The following is a 22,963-nucleotide window of genomic DNA, read 5'->3' as shown; positions in this document are numbered from 1 at the left end:
AAACAATAACCATCTATGTTGTTGCCTATGAGGATAACGTAAACCTGTATGCAAGTATTTTGCATACTTTCATAAATTTTATGTGGCCAATTCGTATTGTACAGTAATTCCAATTACTAACATTTTAAAGTACATATCGTTGACATAAAAAACACTCTAAAATGCTGGGTTGTTTCAACTCATGGTTGGGCAAATATTGACAAACTCAACTGGTGGTTTAAATGAACCTATAAGATTTCCTAAGTTAACCTATAAGTCCATATTTTAAAGCTTAATTTAAATCCAATAGTTGGATTTGTCCATAGTTCATTCCTACTTAATTCTCATATTTAGTCATTTTTAAATCTTCATGCTAAAAGAACTTTACAGATCACTCAGAATAAATTCAGAATTGCTTTATTGCACAAATGACATTTTGGCTTGACCGGGAGTTCTTCAATATGTTACAGCAACCTATTTGATGTGAATGTCTGATGTTGAACATCTGCTATTTCTTCTTGCCTGGTTTGGGAGCTTTGTCAAGACCTTGTACATATTTCCGTGGGATGTGATACTGATCTGTAACAAAAAAAGGTTAGTGATGTTAAAGTAAAAGATTGCAAATAGTGGAAGTTTTGTTGTGATGCATACCCAGCAGCAGTTTGCCAACATGTTGTATCTGATTTCCCTGGATCTGTAACAGGACTCTGTTTTTCACGCCTGGGGAATCCTGGAGGAAACAGCTGGCCTGGACCCGATGCTGCAGGGTGTCTGCTACCACAGCTGGGTCCAAACCGAACGCCTCCAGGTTTTTAACAATTGTGACCTTAGTAAACACAAAAAAATGTAATTGGTCTTAAATATAGAGCCTTTGTATTTATATGCGTTAGACAGTTTATTTATACTCATGACCTTCATACCTTCTTATTAGAGCCCCTGGTGGCAACGGTAATGTCTATGGGTTCCACCTGACCTTTCTTAACCACAGGGGGCTGACCTGGAAACAGCACCTCATGGCATGCCTGCATTTTACTTAGTGTTCTGCACACATAGACAGTACCACTTCACAATCCGGTTCAATTCATTTACATTGGTTAAAGCAATAAAATATAAATTTTAACAGCAATTATTAACCATGTTTATTTTTACATATATTTATATATTTTCAATTATAATGTATTACAAACTGAAACTAAAAAAAGAATATACTGTATTTATGAATTACACAAACCCAGTTTAATATATGCTGTAAAAACGTTTGATAGTTAAGGCAATATTAATGATTTAAACTGAAGGAGGGTCAAGCTATATCTAGGGAGCAGTTATTCTTGACTTTTGTCATTAAGCAACCATGAAAAAAATACCCAAAACACATTGAAGACATTACTTACATTTCTTCAGAAAAGATAAACGTTTAGTATAAAGTTGCTCCCTTGTCTCTAAACCATCTGTTAGCAATTACACACACAGCTGGATTGGTACAGACTAACGGAAGCCTCTGGCATTAAATACAGTAGAGAAATTTACAGCATATTCCTCTTTACCGGTATTAACTCTTTCCCCGCCAGCTTTTTTTTCTTTAAAGTTGCCAGTCAGCGCCAGCATTTTGAACATTTTCACTACAATGTGATGGCTCACAGTACATTTTCAGTAATGAATATATGGACAAATAATATATCAAATGAAAGAACAGAGTCTCTGCTTTTAAACAAAAGAAACCGTATTCTTCTATCTTCATGTGTTCTTTTTTATCACCTCTTATATGTGGGTAGGTTTCTTCAAAAATGCCTCATTTTGATTAAACAGCTGAGATAATTAGTTTTTTTTGTCAAAGACTCAACCCAAATTGGATTAAAAATTATTATTAAAAACCGATACAATTTTTTCCCCATAAACAGATCAAATATAAGCGTTCTTTCCAAAGATGTGTAACAGCGCCACCTGCTGTACAACAGTACAAACCGTTGAATTTTAACTCGTCAATGGCAGGGAAAGAGTTAAGAAGCCTACAATGATGCTGCTTGGAAAAACTCTTCCATGAAACGTAAATGTCTCGGTGTAGAAATTAAGCCTACCTGCTAATGAGATCATCCCATTTCAGATTCTCTACTTCCTGGTACTCAGATTTCTCCAGCAAGCAGTCACAAAGTGTAGGGTTTATATTAACATAACTGATGAACAAGAAAAAAACAACTCTTTTCAATGCAACCCTTGAAAACTGCAAATATTAAGTCTATACTGGTAAAGTACTGAAAGCACACTGTCCATTAAACCCATGCAGAAATCCTATGTCATAGCAAACAGAGTGAAACTGCATTAAAAGTGAGTTACTGTATTTAGGAACTTACTTTTTGTTGGTTTCATGAACAAGTTCATTTTCCTTCACATAATCTGTGATAATATTCCTCACTTCACTTGCCTTCAGAGTCGCTCCCTTTCTGAAACACAAAGTCACATGCTTAAAGGGCTATTTCACCGGCAAATCAAAATTTACCCATGTTTTACTCACCCTCAAGGCATCCTGACTGAATATGACCTTCTTCTTGAAGAATAATGCAGTCGGAGTTATAATACCACGTATCATTTTACTTCCAAGCGGGAGAATGGGAGTGAATGGTCGTTGACTTTTTGAAGCTCCAAAAAGTGCATCCATCGCTCAAAGAACTGCTCAACACGGCGCTGTGGTCTTAATAAAGGTCTTCTGAAGCCATATTTCTCTTAAACAAACACAGAAGAAGACCTTTGTTAAGACTACAGAGCCGTGTCGAGCAGTTCTTTGATCGATGGATGCACTTTTTGGCGCTTCAAAAAGTCGACACCCATTCACTCCCATTCTACTGCTTGAAAGTAAAATGATACGTGGTATTATAACTCCGACTGCATTATTCTTCAAGAAGAAAGTCATATTCAGTCAGGATGCCTTGAGGGTGAGTAAAACATGGGGACATTTTGATTTGCCGGGGTAAATATCACTTTAAACTTCAACACAAAATCAAAAAAATCTGACAATTTCCTCTCATTTACAGTGAGGGAAATAAGTATTTGATCCCTGCTGATTTTGTAAGTTTGCCTATTTACAAACAAATGAAGGGTCTATAATTTTTATGGTGGGTTTATTTTAACTGATAGACACAGAATATTAAAAAAAATCAGGGGAAAAAATGTTATATAAAGGTTATAAATTGATTTGCATTTCAGTCAGTGAAATAAGTATTTGATCCCCTACCAACTAGCAAGAATTCTGGCTCCACAGATTGGTTATGTGCCTATATGGACCACAGATTAGTCCTGTCACTTTAAGAAAGTACTCCTAAATCAGCTTGTTATGTATATAAAAGATGCCTGCCAACAGAATCTGTATCTTCCAGTTCAACCTCTCCAACACCATGGTCCAGACCAAATAGGTTTTAAAGGATGTCAGCGACAAGATTGGAGACCTGCACAAACCTTGAATAGGCTACAGACAGAAGCTTGGTGAGAAGGAGACAACTGTTGGTGTGATTATTTGGAAATAGAAGATATACAAAATAACTATCAAATGCCCTTGTTCTGGAGCTCCCTGCAATATTTCCCCAATGGGGTAAAGATGATCATGAGAAATGTTAAAGATCAGCCCAGAACTACACGGAAGAAGCCTGTTAATGATTTCAAGACAGTTGGGAACACAGTTAGCAAGCAAAACATTGGTAACACATTGGTAACACGCTATGCCACAGTAGACTGAAATCCTGAAGCACCCGCAAGGTCCTCCTGCCCAAGAAGGCCCGCCTGGCTCGTCTTAAGTTTGACAATGAACATAAAAATGATTCAGAAAAGGCTTTGGCGAAAGTGCTGGCACTGCTGTGAGACCAAAATGGACTCCTGTGTTTGGAGGGAGAGAAATGCTGACTATGAGCCCAAGAACATCATGTCTACAGAGAAGCACAGTGTTGGAAACATTCTGCTTTAGGGCTTTTTCTCTGCTACAGGTATACAGGATGACTTCACCGCATTGAGGGGCTGAGGGACGGGCCCATGTACCGTAAAATCTTGGACGAGAACCTCCTCCCCTTAACTAGGTCACTGAAGATGGGTCATGGATGAGCCTTTAACATGACAAAGACGCAAAACATATTGCCAAGACAACCAAATAGTGGCTTAAGGAGAAGCACATTAAATGTCCTAGCCAGTCTCTAGACCCTAGTCCTATAGAACCTCTGTGAAGGAGGCTAAAACTCCAATTTGCTGAGCGACAGCCAAGAAACCTTAAAGATTGACAGAGGAGTGGACTAAATGTATCCGGACACATGTGCAAACCTGGTGACCAACTATCAGAAATGTCTGACCTCTGTGCTTGCCAACAAGGGTTTCTCCACAAAGTACAAAGTTATGTTTTGCTTGGGGATCAAATACTTATTTCACTGACTGAAATGCAAATCAATTTATAACCTTTATATAACATTTTTTTCCCCTGATTTTTTTTAATATTCTGTGTCTATCAGTTAAAATAAACCCACCATAAAAATTATAGACCCTTCATTTGTTTGTAAGTAGGCAAACTTACAAAATCAGCAGGGGATCAAATACTTATTTCCCTCACTGTACCTTTTCTTGGCATCCTGAAAGAGAGGCTCCAGATGTGCCGTGACCCCATACAGGGGTGTGATTTCAGGGGGCTGGAACGGGACCTCACAAGCTCCGCCCTCCTCCACAGAGTCTTTCTCTTGCCCACAATCTTCTGGGATGCTGAAGGAGCACAACCTGGAAAAATGTATCGAGTAACGCTCAAGTGAAGCTCTTGGAATTGTAATAAATGCTTGTAATAAATGGTCAATTGTATGAATGACATATGGGCCTTGCAATAAATAATAAGTGTATCAATGACATGTTATTAGTTAAAGAGAGAGTACTGCATACTCAGGGTTCCTCCAGTCAACTTCTACAATGCTCTCCACACCTTTTTTCAACTCTTTCACCTGAATCAGACTGTGATCTCGCTGCATGCACTGCAGAAACTTAGAGAGCTGGAGAGCATCGGGTTAGAAAAAGACAAAGAGAGAGCAAAAAGTTGAGACCTACAAAAAAAGTGATCCAATAATCTGAAACGGACTGAAACACTAAGTATGTGATAAGAGTACCTTTTTATAACTGGATTTCCTGATGTCAATTTGCTTTCCTTTAGGACTGTGGGAAAGAGTTAAGAAAAAAAGTAGAGAATATAACAACTAAAATATGGCAAGAAAAAAATCTCCAGAAAGTTTTAAATAACTTAAACATGACATACATACCAACCTGACATAACATACCAACATTTAAATAACCATTTCCACTTGGTATCATAGGTTTTATAGCTCTGATACAAATTGGGCTAAACAAATATTTTTCAGGTTGAACCTTATACACATGAAAAAAAGCTGAAGATGCCTTTGCAGAAAAAAATGAGATTCAACTAAAAGGTGGGGTGAACTCCAAGCACCTCACATCTCCTTATGTGGTCTTTGATACATCAAGGCTTGAAAAAATACAAAATCAGAAATCATGTTTGCCTAAGAAGAATAGCATAGCAGCTTTGTAAAAGCAATCAATGAAATCAAATCTGACCTCATTTACCTCCTTAACGAATATTTCTAGTGTCTTTGTGCCTGGTTTCAGGAATAATATACAAAGTAAAAACAAAAAAATCTAATCACCTACATTTAAAAACAAATCCTAAAATTGGCATAAAAATATGTGGAGACAATCCCAGTTTCGAACTTTAAAAGGTAATTATTAAATGGACAATTACCAGCAGGATGCCATATGGTTGCGCAGAAAGGTGCTGGTCAGCAGGGGGAGCTCTGACTTTTTTACTTTAGCCTTAAGTGCATGAAGAAAGCACTGGAGCAATAATGCATCCGTCTGCTCTGTAAAGACAGACATAAATGTTAACATGCGTGATAGACATGAGACGGTAAATCCATGTGCAGTCAAGAATCTCACCTTGCGGAGATCTAGAGTCGTTATCGTCTTCGTCAATGTCTTCTCCCTCTCCATCCTCAACCGGTTCTTTGTCCTTCAGCGCCTCCGAGTCCTGATCTGCCAGTCTCAGCTCCTGCATGCCCTGACAAGATGTTTCCACTGCATTTGGTTCAGGATTGTCCTGTCCATCACTCACCTGCCCCTCTGCTTTCACCCCCTCTTCACATTCCTCGGTCTCAACCTGTGCTGAAGAGTTTATGAATGGTATAACTGGGGGATTTGTCTTATCCCCAAATGCCCTGCGGGAATTTGAGAAAGAAGGAAGTCTAAATGAGATCCTTGAGTCTTTGTACGAGTGTCTACTACACACCCCATAAAGCATTTTGAATTTCAGTGGCATTTTGTGATTAAGAATATATAGTGAAAGACGATGCCTTAATGCAAAGCTCACCACAGCTGGTCCATGTATGTGTGCAAAACATTCACTCCTTTCCCCTTCATTCCACTGTTCCTCATCTCAGCACTCGACGTGGCAGCTGTACCAACAGCGACTGGTGCCCTGTAACATAGAAAAGTCACATGGTATACAGACACGCAGTAATATCGTGTTTATTATTGTGTATATTTTTATTATATTAACATTGGTCCAAAAGCACTTTCGGTTTTTATTATTACTTTTTATAGATACATATAGTTACATCTTCAAAATATTTTGTTTCTATTATACATGTTCTGTTGGTTGTATTTTCTTCAAAAGTTTGTGTAGTATTAAAAACTGAAATGGCAAGTTCTTTGGGATTAGCGTTGGAACAGCTTCGTTCACGTCTTCTGAAGTGGTCAATATATATATTTTTTTATTTTATGATCCGATGCACAAATTAAGAAAAAAGTAAATGTGTACATCGGAGTGAAATTTGGTACCTGTTCATGACCAGATTGACAGCACAACAGTCTCCTTGATATACCTCAGGAACGCCACTAGCAAGTACCACTACACCCGGCAACATAAGATCTGCAGGAGGAGACAAATCACTCAGACACACATTCTATAGTAGGACACAAAATACCAATAAAAACCCCAAAGATGCTGACCTGCTCCACCAGCTAACTTCTGCAGGACAGGTGGCCATGTGGTGAACGTTGGGAGCATGGCAGGATATCGCCATAGTGTGTACACTGACAACAACACAGACAATGAGAAACCAAAACAGCATTAAGAGTTAAAAAATGGACATTAGAATGAAGCATGCAGACCCACCTGTGGGAAAAAGCTGTTTCTCCAGCTGAAAGAAAATGGGATTTTTATGAAGGACGTATAGAGTTGTTGCAGCTCCCTTATGTGCGTATATCTTCACAGTATTCAGCTCTTCTTTATTTGGGACAAGCTCATTGAGATCCTCCGCTGACAGCGAAGGAAAAGCAGTGGAGATATCTGCTCTGAGCTTCCTCCTGTATGACAGAACCACAAAAAAGTGGATTAGGATGACATGAAAATAAATATAATGATTTAATGTCCAATTTCGAAAACGAATCTGAGATTAAGCATAGTCAATCCAATGTTTTACAACTACATATATTGTGCTAAACTTTAATATTACCATCTGCTTCAACATCGCAATTCTTTATCAAGGGGTTCTATATTATAAAAACTAAATAATACAAACAATATAAAACCAATAAAATTGTAGGAAGATAGGCCATGATATAATTATTTTGTAAGGCACTTCTTGTAACAGTAAGGTTGTCTGACCTTGGACAAAAAAAACAACACACATAAATGATTACATAAAATATATAACATTTATTTATATGTAAGTGCAAAGGTCTAAATCTGGAACTTTTGCACAGTATATCTGTATAAAGTAAGCTTCAATCTCTTTCCTATACATATTTAATTTATGAGTTAAACAACTACAAATCAGACAGGCTTTGCAAATGAAGGTCTAGCCGTTTTAACTCAGTTACAAAAATCTTACTAGTAGTAATAACGTTACCTGTCAGATCCCTTGATAACCGTGTTAGATTTCACACGAAACGCTTTTGCAAACATCCTGATATTCCAGTAACTACGTATGTACACGAAGCTGTTTAAAAACGTCTAGAAATGTGCTGGTATGCACCTTTCTATATTATAAAAATGACATGATACGAATATTCTTTAAATAACTCTAATGCTGTGAGCGGCATGTAGGTACCGCGTTTAAACATGACCGGGTGGAAACACCTGCGCCTGTCGAAGTGACCGCAACACTATTCGCTGTATAAAAAAGCAATTCAACAGCTGCAAATTGTTTGAACACATTTTGACATAAATGTTGCATTTTCGTGTTTGTTGTTGTGTCATAGAAAAGAGTTTATATTAATGATTTTTGTTGACCGAGGGTTATGTCAGAAGCAGTTGATGAGACGTCGTTACAGTGTATCAATGATCGTTGTTTTTCTTGATGTTACAATAACATCATAATTTATTATAAGTTGTCACTGTCGCAGAATAAATGAATGAAATAAATAATAGCTACTTTTACTCACTGGTATATTGTTTAAAATACGTTTTATTTTAAAGTACCTTTTCCCTAAATCACTTGAGGTGGAAGCTATCACGATAAATTATTCATGTATTTATTGTGTGGTAGGTGCATTGCCCTGAAGAAAATCCGGTGGGCATTGCGTAAACCACGTGTCATGTTACTTTTAAGTTCAAAGCAAAAACCAGCCTATATCATATATAAATAGATCACATCGAAGCAATTTCATACTGCTTACAGCCTTTAAATGAAATATGAAGAGCTACAGATGTATGTCTGATGGGAGCAAAAGTATTCCAGCCCAGTTAATTGGGTCCTTTTAAAATCCGTTAAGCGGCTCTAAAGAAGTATTTTCTGTTGCATGGAAAGACACAAACACTCCATCAATATGTTAGATGATACAGAGAGTAAAAATGATTCAGCGATTTCCGATGAGCAGCGAGAGATCCAGCGTCAGCAGATGAACAACAGCGCGACTCAAGAGTCTCCGCCGCCGAAATCCACAGCGAAGATAAAAAAGACTGTCATAACAGAAGAGTACAAGATTACGGAACAGGTGCTCGGATTAGGCATCAACGGCAAAGTCTGGGCGATTTTACAGAAGAAAAGTGGCCAGAAATATGCTTTAAAGGTATTTATTTCGTCAAGGTTTAAAATTAAGAATGAATTACATTAATGCATTAAGAAATCTCTCTCTCCCTCTCAATACACACAAATCTTTTCTTGTTTTCTTTAAGTGAGCATGGGGTTTTAAAGTGACAGTCATAAGGCATTGGTTTTTCAAAGGGGAGGAGAGCAGTCTGGCATTCCTGGAAGTGATTGTTAACGCTAAACTTGACATCTGTTGTGGCTTCCTCAATGTAAACTAAGATTAACCTAAAAATCTAAAGGTAAACTAAAGCATTTTGTTGGGCTCAATTTAAAAAATCAAATCTAGTGTATTTGTATACTGCATTTCAAAACACAGTCCAACATAATAATGCAGCATGCAAGTAATACAAATATATTAATGTGCAGGGAACCCACTGGGTGACTCCATTTTATTCATCCAGATTTTTTTCTTCTGAACATTACCACTAATCCTGGAGTGTTTTTCCATAAACTTGTCTCTGTCATTATCTTTTGACTTAATGCCATTAAAATGACTTCACAGGATGTTTGATGCGCATCTGGATCAGAACCAAAATCGCCTTTACTTGCCAAAACATGTTTGTTGCTGGAATTTACAGTAACAGTAGTACATCGGAATCTGGGAAAACACAGAAGCGAAAAAGAAGAGAGTATCTATATTTAGATTGCACATACAACCTGTAAGAACTGGGCACAGTTACACTATTTAAGCAGTATTCATCATTTTTACATCATTTATTGATCCTCATGTCATTCAAAACCGGTATATGACTTATTCTTATGTTGAGCACAAAAGAACAAATTGAATGAACAGTGGTGTTTGTACTTGAAAATATCTCGTTTTTTGTGTGTAAGGCAGAAGAAAGAAAGTCTCAAATCGCTCTCCTCTATTTCTCGTGCTCTCTCTGTGTCCTTTCATCTTTAGCAGGGCCGTGCACAGAACTTTTGAGGGGCATGTGCTGAAACTGAAAAAGGGCATCATTAAAACGGCGAGGTTACATCACCGTTTTAATCAACAGGTTACAATGTTGTTGTAGCTATATGGCTGCTGTTTTCTTGTTGTAAAATACATTTGGCCAAAATTTAATTTATAAAATATGAAATGCTACTGTGTGAAAAAGCTATTAAGTGCAGGCAAATGCTCTCCCTTCTCCAGTCCCAAATTCTCAGACCTCAAATACATAAAAATTAACATTTTAGAAAAAATGTTTCTTGCATTAAGAAAACAATAACTTTATTTAACAACAACTTTACCCTTGAAAGACGTCCAGCTGCTGGGGGTGGAGCCACAAGGTTTTACTGACAGTTTGAGCGTATCCAACAAGATTTAGTCACGAGCTCTTTTTAACCTTTCATTGGCTAAATATTTGTAAAACAGGCAGACGGACATAAAGGGTGACCAATAGCATTGATTTATTGAACAAAAAAACACCACCATAGAAGGGCACTTCAGAGTGTGAAGGCAAAAAGAGCATGTGCTCTGCACAGGTTGAGCCCTATCTGTGCACGTGCCTGATCTTTAGCTAATGCACAATTACATTACATTGATTTATGTAGACCGTCTAAAAGGGTTTTATTTGATTAGTGTGCTCTTGTTCACCCACTCTCAGATGCTGCAGGACACCCCTAAAGCCAGACGAGAAGTAGAGCTTCACTGCAGGGCATCGGCCTGTCCATGTATTGTAGAAATTGCAGATGTCTTTGATAATCTCTACCAAGGAAAAAAGTGTTTGCTTCTCATCATGGAGTGGTAAAGGTTTATTTAACCACTCACTACCACCTATTGTGATTTTTTTGTTAGCCATCTTGTTTTGTAGTTTTATTCTTGTGTTTAGTAGTCCTGTCCCTTCTCATCTTTGTCTTGTATTCTCCTGATAATTTATATATTAAACTTCTGTTTTCTAGTTGTTGCAGTGTTTGTGTGTTCGCTGTTTGTGTTCTGAAGGCTTATAGTGATGTGATGTGTAGCCTGTGGTGTTTGTAGTAAAATAAGAGTAATTTGCAGTTGTTTCACTACAGTCATCTAATTTAAACCATGGTTTTTCTAGTAAACTTTACTAAACATGTATAACATTTATGACAACATTGTCACCGCATTTTAATTATTTTGTTTTTTAAACAGTATGGAGGGAGGAGAACTCTTTCGCCGCATACAGGAGCATGGTGATCAAGGTTTTACTGAAAGAGGTACAGTTCACTTCGCTATTAACTTTCATCCTTCATTTGATATTTTTGTGTTTATTATGTTTTCATTTTGTTTTGTTTTTTATTTTGTTTTCCACCAAGTGTAGAAGCCTCTGAAATAATGAGGAGTATTGGAGAAGCTGTTGAGTTTCTGCATGGTATTAACATTGCACACAGAGACCTCAAGGTGAGCTATACAGTACATCTTATATTAGGAAACAGCATTATATATTGATGATAATATACACATACTGTACATATACATTATTCATGTAAATATATATTTGTCACAATCGTGAAGAAACCAGGCTTTGCTTGGAAGGCAATGCAGAAGATCAGTTGAGAGTTTTCTTAAAAAGCAACACAATAACAAAGAGACACGAAACCAAATAATCCAAGACAACACAGAGAACATGAATCAGACACAACATCCATTTCTCAATTCCAAGAACGCAAATAACAGATTTGCAGGCAGCCTCGGAAGATCAAACTCGGCCGCAATGACTTCTGGTAATTCCAGTGGGTTTGGTACGAGCAAGGTTGCATTCGAAGCATCCTTGATCTTGAGTATTGGAAGTTGAAACTGGACTTTGACGGTTAATGATGACAGAGACCCAGAACACAAGGATGCAAGATTGCTGAAGAACGCATATTGAGAAACAGCCAACAACTGACAAAGAACAAAGGAACACTAGCACTGTGTCTGAAACCACTCCCTCGTTCAGTCCTTCACTATTCCCTACAGTGAGGGAAATAATTATTTGATAACCTGCTGATTTTGTAAGTTTGCCTGCTTACAAAGTAATGAAGGGTGAATAATTTTTATGGTAGGTTTATTTTAACTGATAGAAACAGAATATCAACCAAAAAATCAGGGGGAAAATTATATAAAGGTTAAAAATTGATTTGCATTTCAGTCAGTGAAATAAGTATTTGATCCCCTACCAACCAGCAAGAATTCTGACTCCACAGATTGGTTATGTGCCTATATGGACCACAGATTAGTCCTGTCACTTTAAGAAAGTACTCCTAAATCAGCTTGTTATGTATATAAAAGATGCCTGCCAACAGAATCTGTATCTTCCATTTCAACCTCTCCACCACCATGGTCAAGACCAAATAGGTTTCAAAGGATGTCGGGGACAAGATTGTAGACCTGCACAAACCTTGAATAGGCTACAGACAGAAGCTTGGTGAGGAGACAACTGTTGGTGCGGTTATTTGGAAATAGAAGAAATACAAAATAACTATCAATTGCCCTTGTTCTGGAGCTCCCTGCAAGATTTGGAGTAAAGATGATCATGAGAAAGGTTAAAGATCAGCCCAGAACTACACGGAAGATTGTTAATGATTTCAAGACAGTTGGGACCACAGTTAGCAAGCAAACCATTGGTAACACGCTATGCCACAATAGATTGAAATCCTGAAGCACCCGCAAGGTCCTCCTGCCCAAGAAGACCCAACTGGCTCGTCTGAAGTTTGACAATGAACATCAAAATGATTCAGAAAAGGTTTGGATAAAGTGCGGTGAGACCAAAATTGACTCCTGTGTTTGGAGGGAGAGAAATGCTGACTATGACCCCAAGAACACCATCCCTACAGAGAAGCACAGTGTTGGAAACATTATGCTTTAGGGCTATTTCTCTGCTAAGGGTACAGGATGACTTCACCGCATTGAGGGGCTGAGGGACAGGCCCATGTACTGTAAAATCTTGGACGAGAACCTCCTCCCCTTAACTACTGAATCCCCTTTCATCACTGAAGATGGGTCGTGGATGTGCCTTTAACATGACAAAGACACAAAACATATTGCCAAGACAACCAAAGAGTGGCTTAAGGAGAAGCATATTAAATGTCCTAGCCAGTCTCTCTAGACCCTAGTCCTATAGAAAATCTGTGAAGGAGGCTAAAACTCCAATTTGCTGAGCGACAGGCAAGAAACCTTAAAGATTGACAGAGGAGTGGACTAAATGTATCCTGACAAATGTGCAAACCTGGTGACCAACTATCAGAAATGTCTAACCTCTAAGCTTGCCAAAAAGGGTTTCTCCACCAAGTACAAAGTTATGTTTTGCACGGGGATCAAATACTTATTTCACTGACTGAAATGCAAATCAATTTATAACCTTTATATAATACCTTTCTCCCTTTTTTTAATATTTTTATATTCTGTCTCTATCAGTTAAAATAAACCTGCCATAGAGATTATAGACCCTTCATTTCTTTGTAAGCAGGCAAACTTACAAAATCAGCGTGGGATCAAATAAATATTTCCCTCACTGTATATAGTGAATAACATTTGTGTCATGATTCTGCCTCATCATGTCATGTCTTTCTTGGTCAAGTGGCAGGATCATGACAGAGCCTCATGTTCATTCCCGACACCTGTCCCTTGTTAATTATCCTTTGTTAGTTCCCCTATTTAATGCCCTTGTGTCTGCTGTCTTGTGCTTGTTCGTTTTGCTATGTTGCCTTGTCTCTTGCCTTGGATGTTTGCTGTGTCACTTTGCCTTATTGGATTTTATTACCCTGCCTTGTTGAATTGACTTACCTTGTGTTTTGATATCTCATTCATTCCCTAGTCCTGTTTTCTTGTTTTACCCCCATCATGGGCTTTTGTTTGAAGTTTGTGTTTTGTTATAGTTTTCCCCATTGTGGGTGTTTTGTTTTATTATTAAAGTTAAGTGTTTTCTGCATTGCTGCCTGCGCTTGGGTTCCTTCCCACCGACCCTGACACATTTGAGTCCACTATATGGGGAAGAAGTGAATGAAAATGAGTGAGTGATTTCGGACACTGACATACTGTATATAGCCTTTGAACTTATAATTTTGAACTTCCGTTGGTGCAACTCTCTCTCAGTGGCTCTGCTGAGAACTAACAAGGTAACAAGACACACCTGGGGAAACAATCAACAAGAGCCCAATGACCAACATAACTAAAGAACTACACAAGAAACAGGAAATCAAAACACAAACTAAAAGTCCACAACAAACAGGAGAACACTGACAGACAATAATTATACATATAAAGGCACAGCGGGACAGTACATCAAACATGTTTAAGAGTTCAAATAAACAATTGAAGGTTCTGAAACTTTGACACCACAAGGTTTCTCTTATTATATTGCTCATCATGAAGCTATCATGCATAAAAACAAAATATTTATCATTCTGAATTAACATTCATTCTTTTCTAACCAATAGCCAGAGAATTTGCTGTACACATCGAAGCACCCTGATGCCCAGCTCAAGCTCACAGACTTTGGATTTGCAAAAGAAACCACAACTAACAAATGCTTGACAACCCCATGCTACACACCTTACTATGTGGGTAAGCAGACAAGTCACAGTCGCTGAATTTCCTAAGTATGATGATACAACATAGTTAAAAATATTTGTTTCTATTTTAAGCCCCAGAGGTGTTTGGTCCAGAGAAATATGATAAGTCATGCGATATGTGGTCATTAGGAGTCATCATGTACCTTCTGTGAGTGCAAACATTCGACATGACACACAGTGCACCACATTTTTATGTTTAATCACAATCAACATTTTTCTACTTCTTATGGTATAGGTTATGTGGATATCCTCCTTTCTACTCAAACCATGGTTTACCAATCTCCCCAGGAATGAGATCTCGCATAAGGAACGGCCAGTATGAATTTTCTAGGCCTGAATGGTCAGCAGTGTCAGAGGAAGGTGATTTTTAGGATGTTTTTTTGTTGGTTTTAAAACATCATTAGAGCTCACAAACCTCATTGTTAAAAATCATTATGTAGCCTACAATTCATATCACTGTTTTCAATTTAAAGCCAAGCAGCTCATTCGCCAGTTATTGAAAACTGATCCAACGGAGAGAATGACCACCACAGAGTTCATGAACCATTCTTGGATTAATGTGAGAATTAAAATGTCCCTCAGCATAATTCTTAACTAAATTTAACTGGATGTCTAATCCGGATCATTTTTTCTGGATATGTACAGAAATCACTAACTGTCCCTCAGACGCATTTACACACAAGTCAAGTTCTTAAAGAAGAGAGTCATGTGTGGGAAAAGGTCAAGGTAAATCCAAAAGAACATTCAAATATTTATTAAAAAAAACACATTTTATTTGGTTAGTATGGTGTCTATCAGCATAATATGATAAATGTACATGTCAAACTTTTGTTGGTAAGTTTGGTGTGTAAATCCACAGGAGGAGATGACTAATGCCCTGGCAACCATAAGAGTGGACTATGAACAAATAAAGATCAAAGCGATCAAAGACTCATCCAATCCTCTTCTGGCAAGGAGAAGAAAGAGAATGACAGTAACAACCACAAAAGAGGCAGCATAACCAAGACAAAGACACGTTATTTTGTGGCTCCTTTAAAAATCGTAAATATCTGCTGGGTTTTGTCGTGGCAAGAAGTTGATCAGCCAATGTTGAAAGAATTCACAAAGACCAGAGAGCCAGGTTTCAAGAGGTTTCAATCTTTATTTGCTCGAGCAAGCAAAGTGAGACACACAGAGTTCATCTGTAGATGCCTAACAATTACACTTCTGACTCCATCTTTTATACACTGTTCTCAAGTCGTTATCACAGTTTAAACCAATCATATTTACCTGACATCACCTTCTCCCAATCAGGTTCTGCATGACATCACTTATTTTTATTAGTCCATCCCCGTATGACTCGTTACAGTTACATTTCATCCTGCACTTGCTACAGTTATATTTCCAGCCTACCATATTAGGATTTAATCGTAGGGAGCGCCTCTCAATCAACACATACGTATATCATGTGCTCTTTATCTTGACACCTTTCTGGGGGCTTTCGGGCGATACATGATTTAACATTGGTTTTATTAAAAATGAACTCATGGTTTGATAATGAGCACCCCAGCGTCCTTGGCTGTATGCGATAAATTAAACTTCTCTACAAAAGTGTGTGGTTTTATTAAAAATGAGCTCATTGTTTAGTGAAAATGATAAACAACCCAGCGTTCTTAATTAAACTTCTCTACAAACGTGTGTGTGGTGTACGTGCAGTTCCTGTCTTAGTGTGATAAGATATTTGTTGTGTACGCAGGTGTTCAAGTGTTCAAACTCATACATGAGTCCCATAGCCCTTGTTACAATCAGAGAAGTACATGAACTCTATAACTACCTTTATTTTATATAAGAAAACTCAGTAATATATTTAGAATATAAGAAAAGTCAATAATATGTCTAGAAAAACCACCATAGTTTCCCAAAACCTTCTTAACGCTATGTCATTCTTAAGTTATACCTTAAGAGTGGTAGCGATATATTCGTAAGAACGACGTAGTGATACGAAGGTTTCGGGAAACCCAGCCTAGATGTTTTGAACATGAAAACATTTAGCCTTTTCATGACTTGTCGTTTATCATTCAAGGTCTGCCATATGTAAGGGATAATGTACAGGCAGCCGGTTATCGCAGAATTAAGCCCCGACAGTGTGATCAGGACCCAACGCAAAGAGGAGGGTCTTGTATCACATTGAAGGGGCTTATTTTGCGATAACAGCCAGCTGCTTGTACATTATCCCGCTTATTACATGACTACTTACCACATGAGAAAAAAACTGAACATGAAATGTGAATTAGAAATATTTGATTAGATATTTTTTACCGAATGCAGACCTTCTGCAAAGAAAAGCTGTTTACTTTCGGTTTTAAGTTAAGAAACGACATTAAGATGTCACAAACAGGCAATTTGGTTTAATCATTTGTAAATATAATGTCATATGTTATTAAAAGATAAATTTACATTTAATTTGTCAAAAAAAACTGTCAAAATGATTTGCTGCATCCAGGACACCGTGCGTGTGTTATTAGTTTTGAGAGGTTGTTATCTGGGAATAACAAACCTGCAAATGTAGCGACTGGCCAATCAGAATCAAGCATTCCAACGAGCCGTGAGACATTTATAGCATAGAATAATGTATTTGTCTTGAGAGATAAATACATGTTGAAATCTTCTTTAAGAGATATTGCCTCTGGACACCTTGAAGTCTCTCAGGATTTTTCTATACTGAATGAATTGAATAAACTGTATGTTTATCGATTGTCCATGTTTATGTTTGTATATTTATTGCCCGAATGTTTCTCAAGAATAACATAATACTACATAATTTTTCACTTTTGGTTGAAAGTTGTTGGTTGAACCTACTGTAGCATCCAGTTAAAACCCTTCTTGTGATTTTTTAAAAAAGTTTTATCGTGTCTTAAAAGTAGCGGTTGCTAACACGGTGCTAAAAGCGACTACAGCCTTTGGTGGAGACGTCATTGCGCATATAAATCTCACAAATAATGCAACATAGGCACAAATCTCTAAAAACTCTAAAAAAAAAATGTTTTGTTAATTTGTATAGATTATCTTGATAGACAAAACGTGTAAACTTCATAAACCTTTGGTAATTGCGATCCTCCAAAAGTTTATTGGAAAAATGCATTGGCTTTTGGTCGAGGGACTAACACGTCATCCCTGCACCACTCTATTAGTGGAGCAATTGTGGTTTGTGGGTTCGTCTCTCCACATACTGATGAATAAAAGTATAACTTGAATGTTTGGATAAAAGCGTCTGTCAGATGCATAAATGTATTACACTCTAGAAAACAAATGCTTTATATTGATTACCCAACAATAGTCTTGTAATGTTTGTTGTGTACTAGAGCTTTACATCACCATAGTATAGGCTACAATATACAACATACATACAGTACATACCAATTACATGAACATATGCATTAACCCTGCATGGTCTTAGGTCTTTACTGGCATTAAATACATACTGTAGATGTTTGCAAATTTCCTCATTGCACATGAATGAGGGAAGGAAAGAATAATTGCCTCCATGTGAGTATTTTCCACATTACGTTTGTTCTGCCATCATGATGTCATTAAAACAATGTGGTCTTTTATAAAACCTAATTAGATGGGTTTTTTTCTGATAATTGTAGCTTTATTCCTAGAATAATACAGCAGAAAGATTAACACCTTCCATTTATCAAGCATTTTAAAAGCATATGGGTTTCTAATAGTGAGCGCTTAATAGCTTACCTTTTTGTCTGGCATACTTATTTACAGTAATATCCACAGATTTGAGTTATTTTCCTGTAAAAAGCCTAATTTTATTATGCATTCTGCTTGTTTTAATAATTAAGGGAAATTGACTTCTTTTTTTATAAACATTGCAGAAAGTTGCAGACACAGCGAATGGCTTGATTTTTGTCAGACTAGAGTTAAAAATGAATATGTACTTTGGTTTTCTCCGTTTAATCCATTTTGTGATTTCAATTATTTACATGTTGAACTGAGATCCATACAAAAACTGCATGCATGACCCCATCATACACTCACACACTTATCCTGTGTTAGATAATGATAGGGCAGGGGTCCCAACTGACAGAATGTATGAAGTAGGGCTGTTAAAATGCAGATGTTTTGCCTTCACACACATGGCATTTATATTCACACAGCCTTAGGCCAAAACACAGGAAAACATGTAAGTGTATGGAATTAGACAAAGGTTCAATGTATACAGTAGGTGCACAGTGAAGACATCGGTGCTGTGCTACTGTACCGGTTTACTGGCCTGAGATCGATAAATGAACACAAGCTAAGGAGACAACATATAAGGTAGGGTTTCATATGCATGTGAATGTATGTGTCTCACAATTAGAGGGTGAAGTAAAATGTTGAATGCATGTGGAATTCATTTAAGGAACGCAAAGTCTGTGTGCTTTGAGATGTAATTTATTTAATTCATTTTATAGTCCTGATTCTTGAATGCAGCAGGGAAATGTGGCCAATATCATTTCTTATTCCTTCCCCACATTTTCCAGTATTTCCCTCAGTGACAGAGACACACACAAATACGAACAGGGACTGCTAAAAAAAGTATGTATTTAATCCTTTTTTATCATAAAAGCAAATGTTTATACGTTAATTAAACATTTGATTTAAAGGTACAGTTTTGTTGTACTTACCTTGAAAGACTTTTGTCTTTCGTTGTGTAGCAACAAATATTTTTTCTCTGTTCTTTCTTTTTGATTATATATCAGTTTTGTTTGTTTTAATTGATACATAATTATGTTTAACTACGAATAAGGAAAAATGTAATTTGTTAATTTTGTTAGTTTTTTAAGGATGTTTATTTCTAAATTACATTACATGTACATGTATTAATTTTGCATCTTATTCATTATTCATTTGAATCTTAATTTGGAAACAGTTATCATCTTGCAATTATTTACTATCAGATTATTAATTAAGAAACAATAGCTTTTTATGATTCTGATATTGTATTTTAATGTGTTTTGAAGAAACAATTTATCCATAAATATGACAAAATCCATTAGTCAAAGTGTATTAAGTAAGTTTAAACAGTGATAAAATGAAGACAGATTTTTGAATCTGTTCCAAAAAAAGTGACGTTGTTGCCAGCACTGAGAGCTGAATGAATCAATCTTCATATCTGTAACACTCCCTCAAGCGAAACACTCTTTTCTCAGCTTTAGAAACCTTTTGTTTTTCGACATAAAGAAAAAAAACATACTTGCCCAGACCTGACAGAATTTGCATAATAACTTGATTTATGTTCAAACTACAACCATGTTCGCAGACATAAAACATGGCACATAAATAATGATGATTGTAATGATAGTTTATAAATGGTATGATTACATAAGCTTTGCATGTGTCATTTGGGTAGGCCTATAGTTGTTCATAAAGGAAATCATAAAATGTTGTCTCCTATCAAATACAAAGGGGTCCAAAAAGTTTAAAAACTATTTAAAATAGTTTTAATACACAAAAAAAGTTTAAAATAAAGGAATGTTGTGAAATGCTGTAAAATGAAGGTGATATGTTAAAACTGCACTGTTTCTAGGTTAAGTGAATGCAAAAAAAGTTTGCCCATTTTAACTCCGTGTTACCTAAAGTCCGATTTTCTTGCTTACATTAAAGAACATGTTATCTTTAACGCGGGAACATTCTCAAATTATACTGGATAACATCATCATGCTTTGCACAAACTTGTGGAGCTCAGGACAGCTTAAGTGCATGCTGTCATTTAAACAGAAGAGGGACATTCCAAAAAAATCTATGGAAAGCTTAACTTTGTCAGTTATTATCAAGTTTCACATCAAATGTATTAAAATGCATATTTAGTTATAAAAGAATGCAAAATATATTACAAAAGATGAATTCACTATACTGTATATATATATTTTCTGTAGTGACAATGAGAGGCTGGATTGTACTGTTGTTGCTGGCAAAGCTTGTCAATATATCCACGACACAATCAAGCAGCTCCCTGACCTGGTTAAGTTACCTGCGCAACCGGGCCTACAGTCACGGTTACGGCCGAAGTCACAGTCAGGCCTCTCTGACTGCAGAGGATGACTCTTCCCAGCTTGAGTGTCCTTTGGAGTGTGACTGCCCTTCGATGTACCGCTACGCCATGTACTGCAACAACCGCAACCTACAGCACGTGCCATTCGTCCCATCTCGCATCAAATACGTCTACCTGCAAAATAACCAGATCACGGGCATCACCAACGGGGTGTTCGACAATGCCCCGAATTTATCTTGGATCGGCCTCCACTCGAATAAACTGAGTTCCGACAAGATCAGTGACAAAGTCTTTGCCAAACTGCCGAACCTAGTGCGTCTCTTTTTACACAACAACAACCTCAACCGTTTTCCAAAAGGTTTGCCGCCCTCCCTGCGTGTGTTACACTTGAACCACAACAATATCTCTGTGGTGCCAGCTGACTCCTTCCATGGCATGAGCAACCTGATGGCCCTGCATCTCCAAATGAATCCCATTGAAGATCTTGGCAATGCTCTTGATGGGCTGCCATCCTTGACAGTTCTAGACTTGCGTGGGAACAGACTGAGGAAGATTCCAGAACGTCTGCCGCTAAAGTTAAGTCAACTCTACCTCGAGTACAACCATATATCTAGCGTACCTGCTGGCTTTCTGAACGACCGACCTGAGCTGCGCTTTGTACGGCTGTCGCACAACCAGCTCACCAATGGTGGAATACCAGCCAATGTTTTCAATGTCAGCACACTTGTGGAACTCGATTTGTCCTTCAACAAGTTGGAGAGGATTCCCACTATCAGCACCAGTCTAGAGAATCTCTATCTACAGGCCAACAAGATCAAAGGTAATGTTAAACAACAAAATGTTACAAATGAATATTATAGCCTATATATTGCAGCTTTCCTTATGAAACCTTGTATCTCCATATTTTGTGATTTCTATTTTCTGGAAGAAATTATTATTATTATTAGTCACGCTTTATGTTTGTCACTGGGTTTTGCAAATATCTAACCAATAGAAAGTATTAAGTTAAATTAAATTGGCTTTACAGGTCATTATTTTAAATTCTGGACAGTAATAAGTTGCTTTAATTAATAAAAAATAAGTTAAAATTGTTATTTTGATTCGTTGAAGTAATGGCTCGTAAAGCCAATTTATTTGTATTTACCATTTTAAGCCAATCACAAAAATTATTTTGTAATAATGCATATTGAATACAATATTTTACACACTGACTATTCATATCCATGGGGAAAGCCTAATGCTTGTTAAAATTTATTCACCCATAAATTAAAATTCTATCATCATGTAGCCTACTCTTGTCATTTCAAACCTGTATTCTTTCTTTCTTCTGCAGAAAACAAAAGATATTTTAAAGAATGTTGGTAACCGAACAGCAGCGACATCTATTGCCCCTTTTTGTGTCCATATAATAGAAGTGAATGGGTGCCACCGCTGTTGGGTTACCAACTTTCTTCAAAATATCTTCTTTTGTGTTCTGCAAAATAAAGAAAGTCGTACAGGTTTGAAAAGAAATTTTTTGGAAGCAGTTTTATCCTGCTTGATAAGTGCACAAGATGGTGCCGGTGACGCCAGAGTCATATAACACTGTCGAGTTGTTTTGGCTTAACGAAGTGCTCAGCAATGTAAAGAGAATCTATCATATCGCTGATGTATGATTTTCTTCCTTTTTATCGAAAAAACACCCATATTTGCCAGCCAAAATTCCTTCCTTTCCCATACAGTGTTATACCACCTGAACATACTTCCGAGTCTGGCGTCGCAAAAGCTCACTGGCACCATCTTATGCAACTAGTGAATAACGCATGCTTTTTCTGCATTTCTCAGAATTTTCGTTGAGCAGTTTCTGCAGAGCTGTGGACAGGAACAATTATTCCAATCTGCGTGTACTGCGGCTGGATGCCAACAAAATAAGCCCTCAGGACATCCCCTCTGAAGCTGTACTCTGTCTGCGCCTGGCTACCAACATTGACGTGTAGGCCTGGGATATACTGCTGTCAAATATGAATCACAACCTGTGTCAAACACAACCCATTTTACCTTGATTGTGATTATCTCACAATATGCAAATGAACGTTCAAACAATGTGGCATGTGAAAGGACATGTTCATACATCACTGTAATGTCATATGTGGTGTTTTCTTGTGGAATGTTAAAAAACAAACAGGCACATTTATAACATATAACATCTATTTCTATTTAAGAAATTCATGATTATAAAGTTTTTAAACATTTTTGTCTTTATATACAGTGGAGTGAAAAAGTGTTGGCCCCCTTCCTGATTTCGTATTTTTTTGCATGTTTGTCACACTTTAATGTTTCAGATCATCAAACAAATTGAAATATT

General features: G+C 37.1%; 3 protein-coding genes across 4 annotated transcripts; 2 read left to right on the top strand and 1 right to left on the bottom strand.

Annotated features, from left to right (window-relative positions):
• Positions 1-444: 444 nt before the first annotated feature.
• On the bottom strand, positions 445-8,135 carry eif2d (eukaryotic translation initiation factor 2D). Of its 2 annotated transcripts, XM_057356976.1 has the most exons (15): positions 7,911-8,135; positions 7,175-7,365; positions 7,009-7,092; positions 6,838-6,928; positions 6,368-6,475; positions 5,938-6,215; positions 5,744-5,861; positions 5,097-5,142; positions 4,876-4,982; positions 4,564-4,719; positions 2,328-2,417; positions 2,055-2,150; positions 900-1,020; positions 631-805; positions 445-558 (listed from the first exon to the last, which is right to left on the bottom strand). In XM_057356976.1, exons 1-15 carry the CDS (start codon positions 7,964-7,966, stop codon positions 488-490), a joined length of 1,788 nt encoding a protein of 595 aa, XP_057212959.1. In that variant the 5' UTR covers positions 7,967-8,135; the 3' UTR covers positions 445-487. The 2 variants fall into 2 exon arrangements, with proteins under 2 accessions (XP_057212959.1, XP_057212960.1); XM_057356977.1 differs by lacking the exons at positions 445-558; positions 631-805 and adding an exon at positions 1,371-1,427 and having other exon boundaries at positions 920-1,020.
• A 679-nt stretch (positions 8,136-8,814) lies between these two features.
• Positions 8,815-16,236, top strand: mapkapk2b (MAPK activated protein kinase 2b). The gene is made up of 10 exons (XM_057357208.1): positions 8,815-9,072; positions 10,682-10,821; positions 11,194-11,258; positions 11,363-11,442; positions 14,460-14,586; positions 14,667-14,742; positions 14,830-14,954; positions 15,068-15,153; positions 15,240-15,320; positions 15,454-16,236. Exons 1-10 carry the CDS (start codon positions 8,830-8,832, stop codon positions 15,592-15,594), a joined length of 1,164 nt encoding a protein of 387 aa, XP_057213191.1. The 5' UTR covers positions 8,815-8,829; the 3' UTR covers positions 15,595-16,236.
• Positions 16,237-20,508: 4,272 nt separating this feature from the next.
• fmodb (fibromodulin b) lies at positions 20,509-22,639 on the top strand. Its single transcript, XM_057357375.1, has 2 exons — positions 20,509-21,439; positions 22,444-22,639. Exons 1-2 carry the CDS (start codon positions 20,509-20,511, stop codon positions 22,593-22,595), a joined length of 1,083 nt encoding a protein of 360 aa, XP_057213358.1. The 3' UTR covers positions 22,596-22,639.
• Positions 22,640-22,963: the final 324 nt, after the last annotated feature.

Source organism: Triplophysa rosa, linkage group LG17, assembly GCF_024868665.1.
Source record: "Triplophysa rosa linkage group LG17, Trosa_1v2, whole genome shotgun sequence".
In the NCBI taxonomy this organism is placed as follows: domain Eukaryota; kingdom Metazoa; phylum Chordata; class Actinopteri; order Cypriniformes; family Nemacheilidae; genus Triplophysa; species Triplophysa rosa.
This window is presented reverse-complemented; position numbering and strand designations above follow the sequence as displayed.

Excerpts from the sequence above, each read along its gene's own strand:
- mapkapk2b (XM_057357208.1), top strand. The coding sequence starts at position 8,830 with ATGTTAGATGATACAGAGAGTAAAAATGATTCAGCGATTTCCGATGAG. Across the intron at positions 10,822-11,193 it reads TTGCTTCTCATCATGGAGTG|TATGGAGGGAGGAGAACTCT; the intron begins GTAAAGGTTTAT and ends TTTTTTAAACAG. Across the intron at positions 14,743-14,829 it reads GGAGTCATCATGTACCTTCT|GTTATGTGGATATCCTCCTT; the intron begins GTGAGTGCAAAC and ends CTTATGGTATAG.
- fmodb (XM_057357375.1), top strand. The coding sequence starts at position 20,509 with ATGAGAGGCTGGATTGTACTGTTGTTGCTGGCAAAGCTTGTCAATATA. Across the intron at positions 21,440-22,443 it reads ACAGGCCAACAAGATCAAAG|AATTTTCGTTGAGCAGTTTC; the intron begins GTAATGTTAAAC and ends TGCATTTCTCAG.
- eif2d (XM_057356976.1), bottom strand. The coding sequence starts at position 7,966 with ATGTTTGCAAAAGCGTTTCGTGTGAAATCTAACACGGTTATCAAGGGA. Across the intron at positions 4,983-5,096 it reads GGAAATCCAGTTATAAAAAG|CTCTCTAAGTTTCTGCAGTG; the intron begins GTACTCTTATCA and ends GATGCTCTCCAG. Across the intron at positions 2,418-4,563 it reads TTTCAGGATGCCAAGAAAAG|AAAGGGAGCGACTCTGAAGG; the intron begins GTACAGTGAGGG and ends TTTGTGTTTCAG.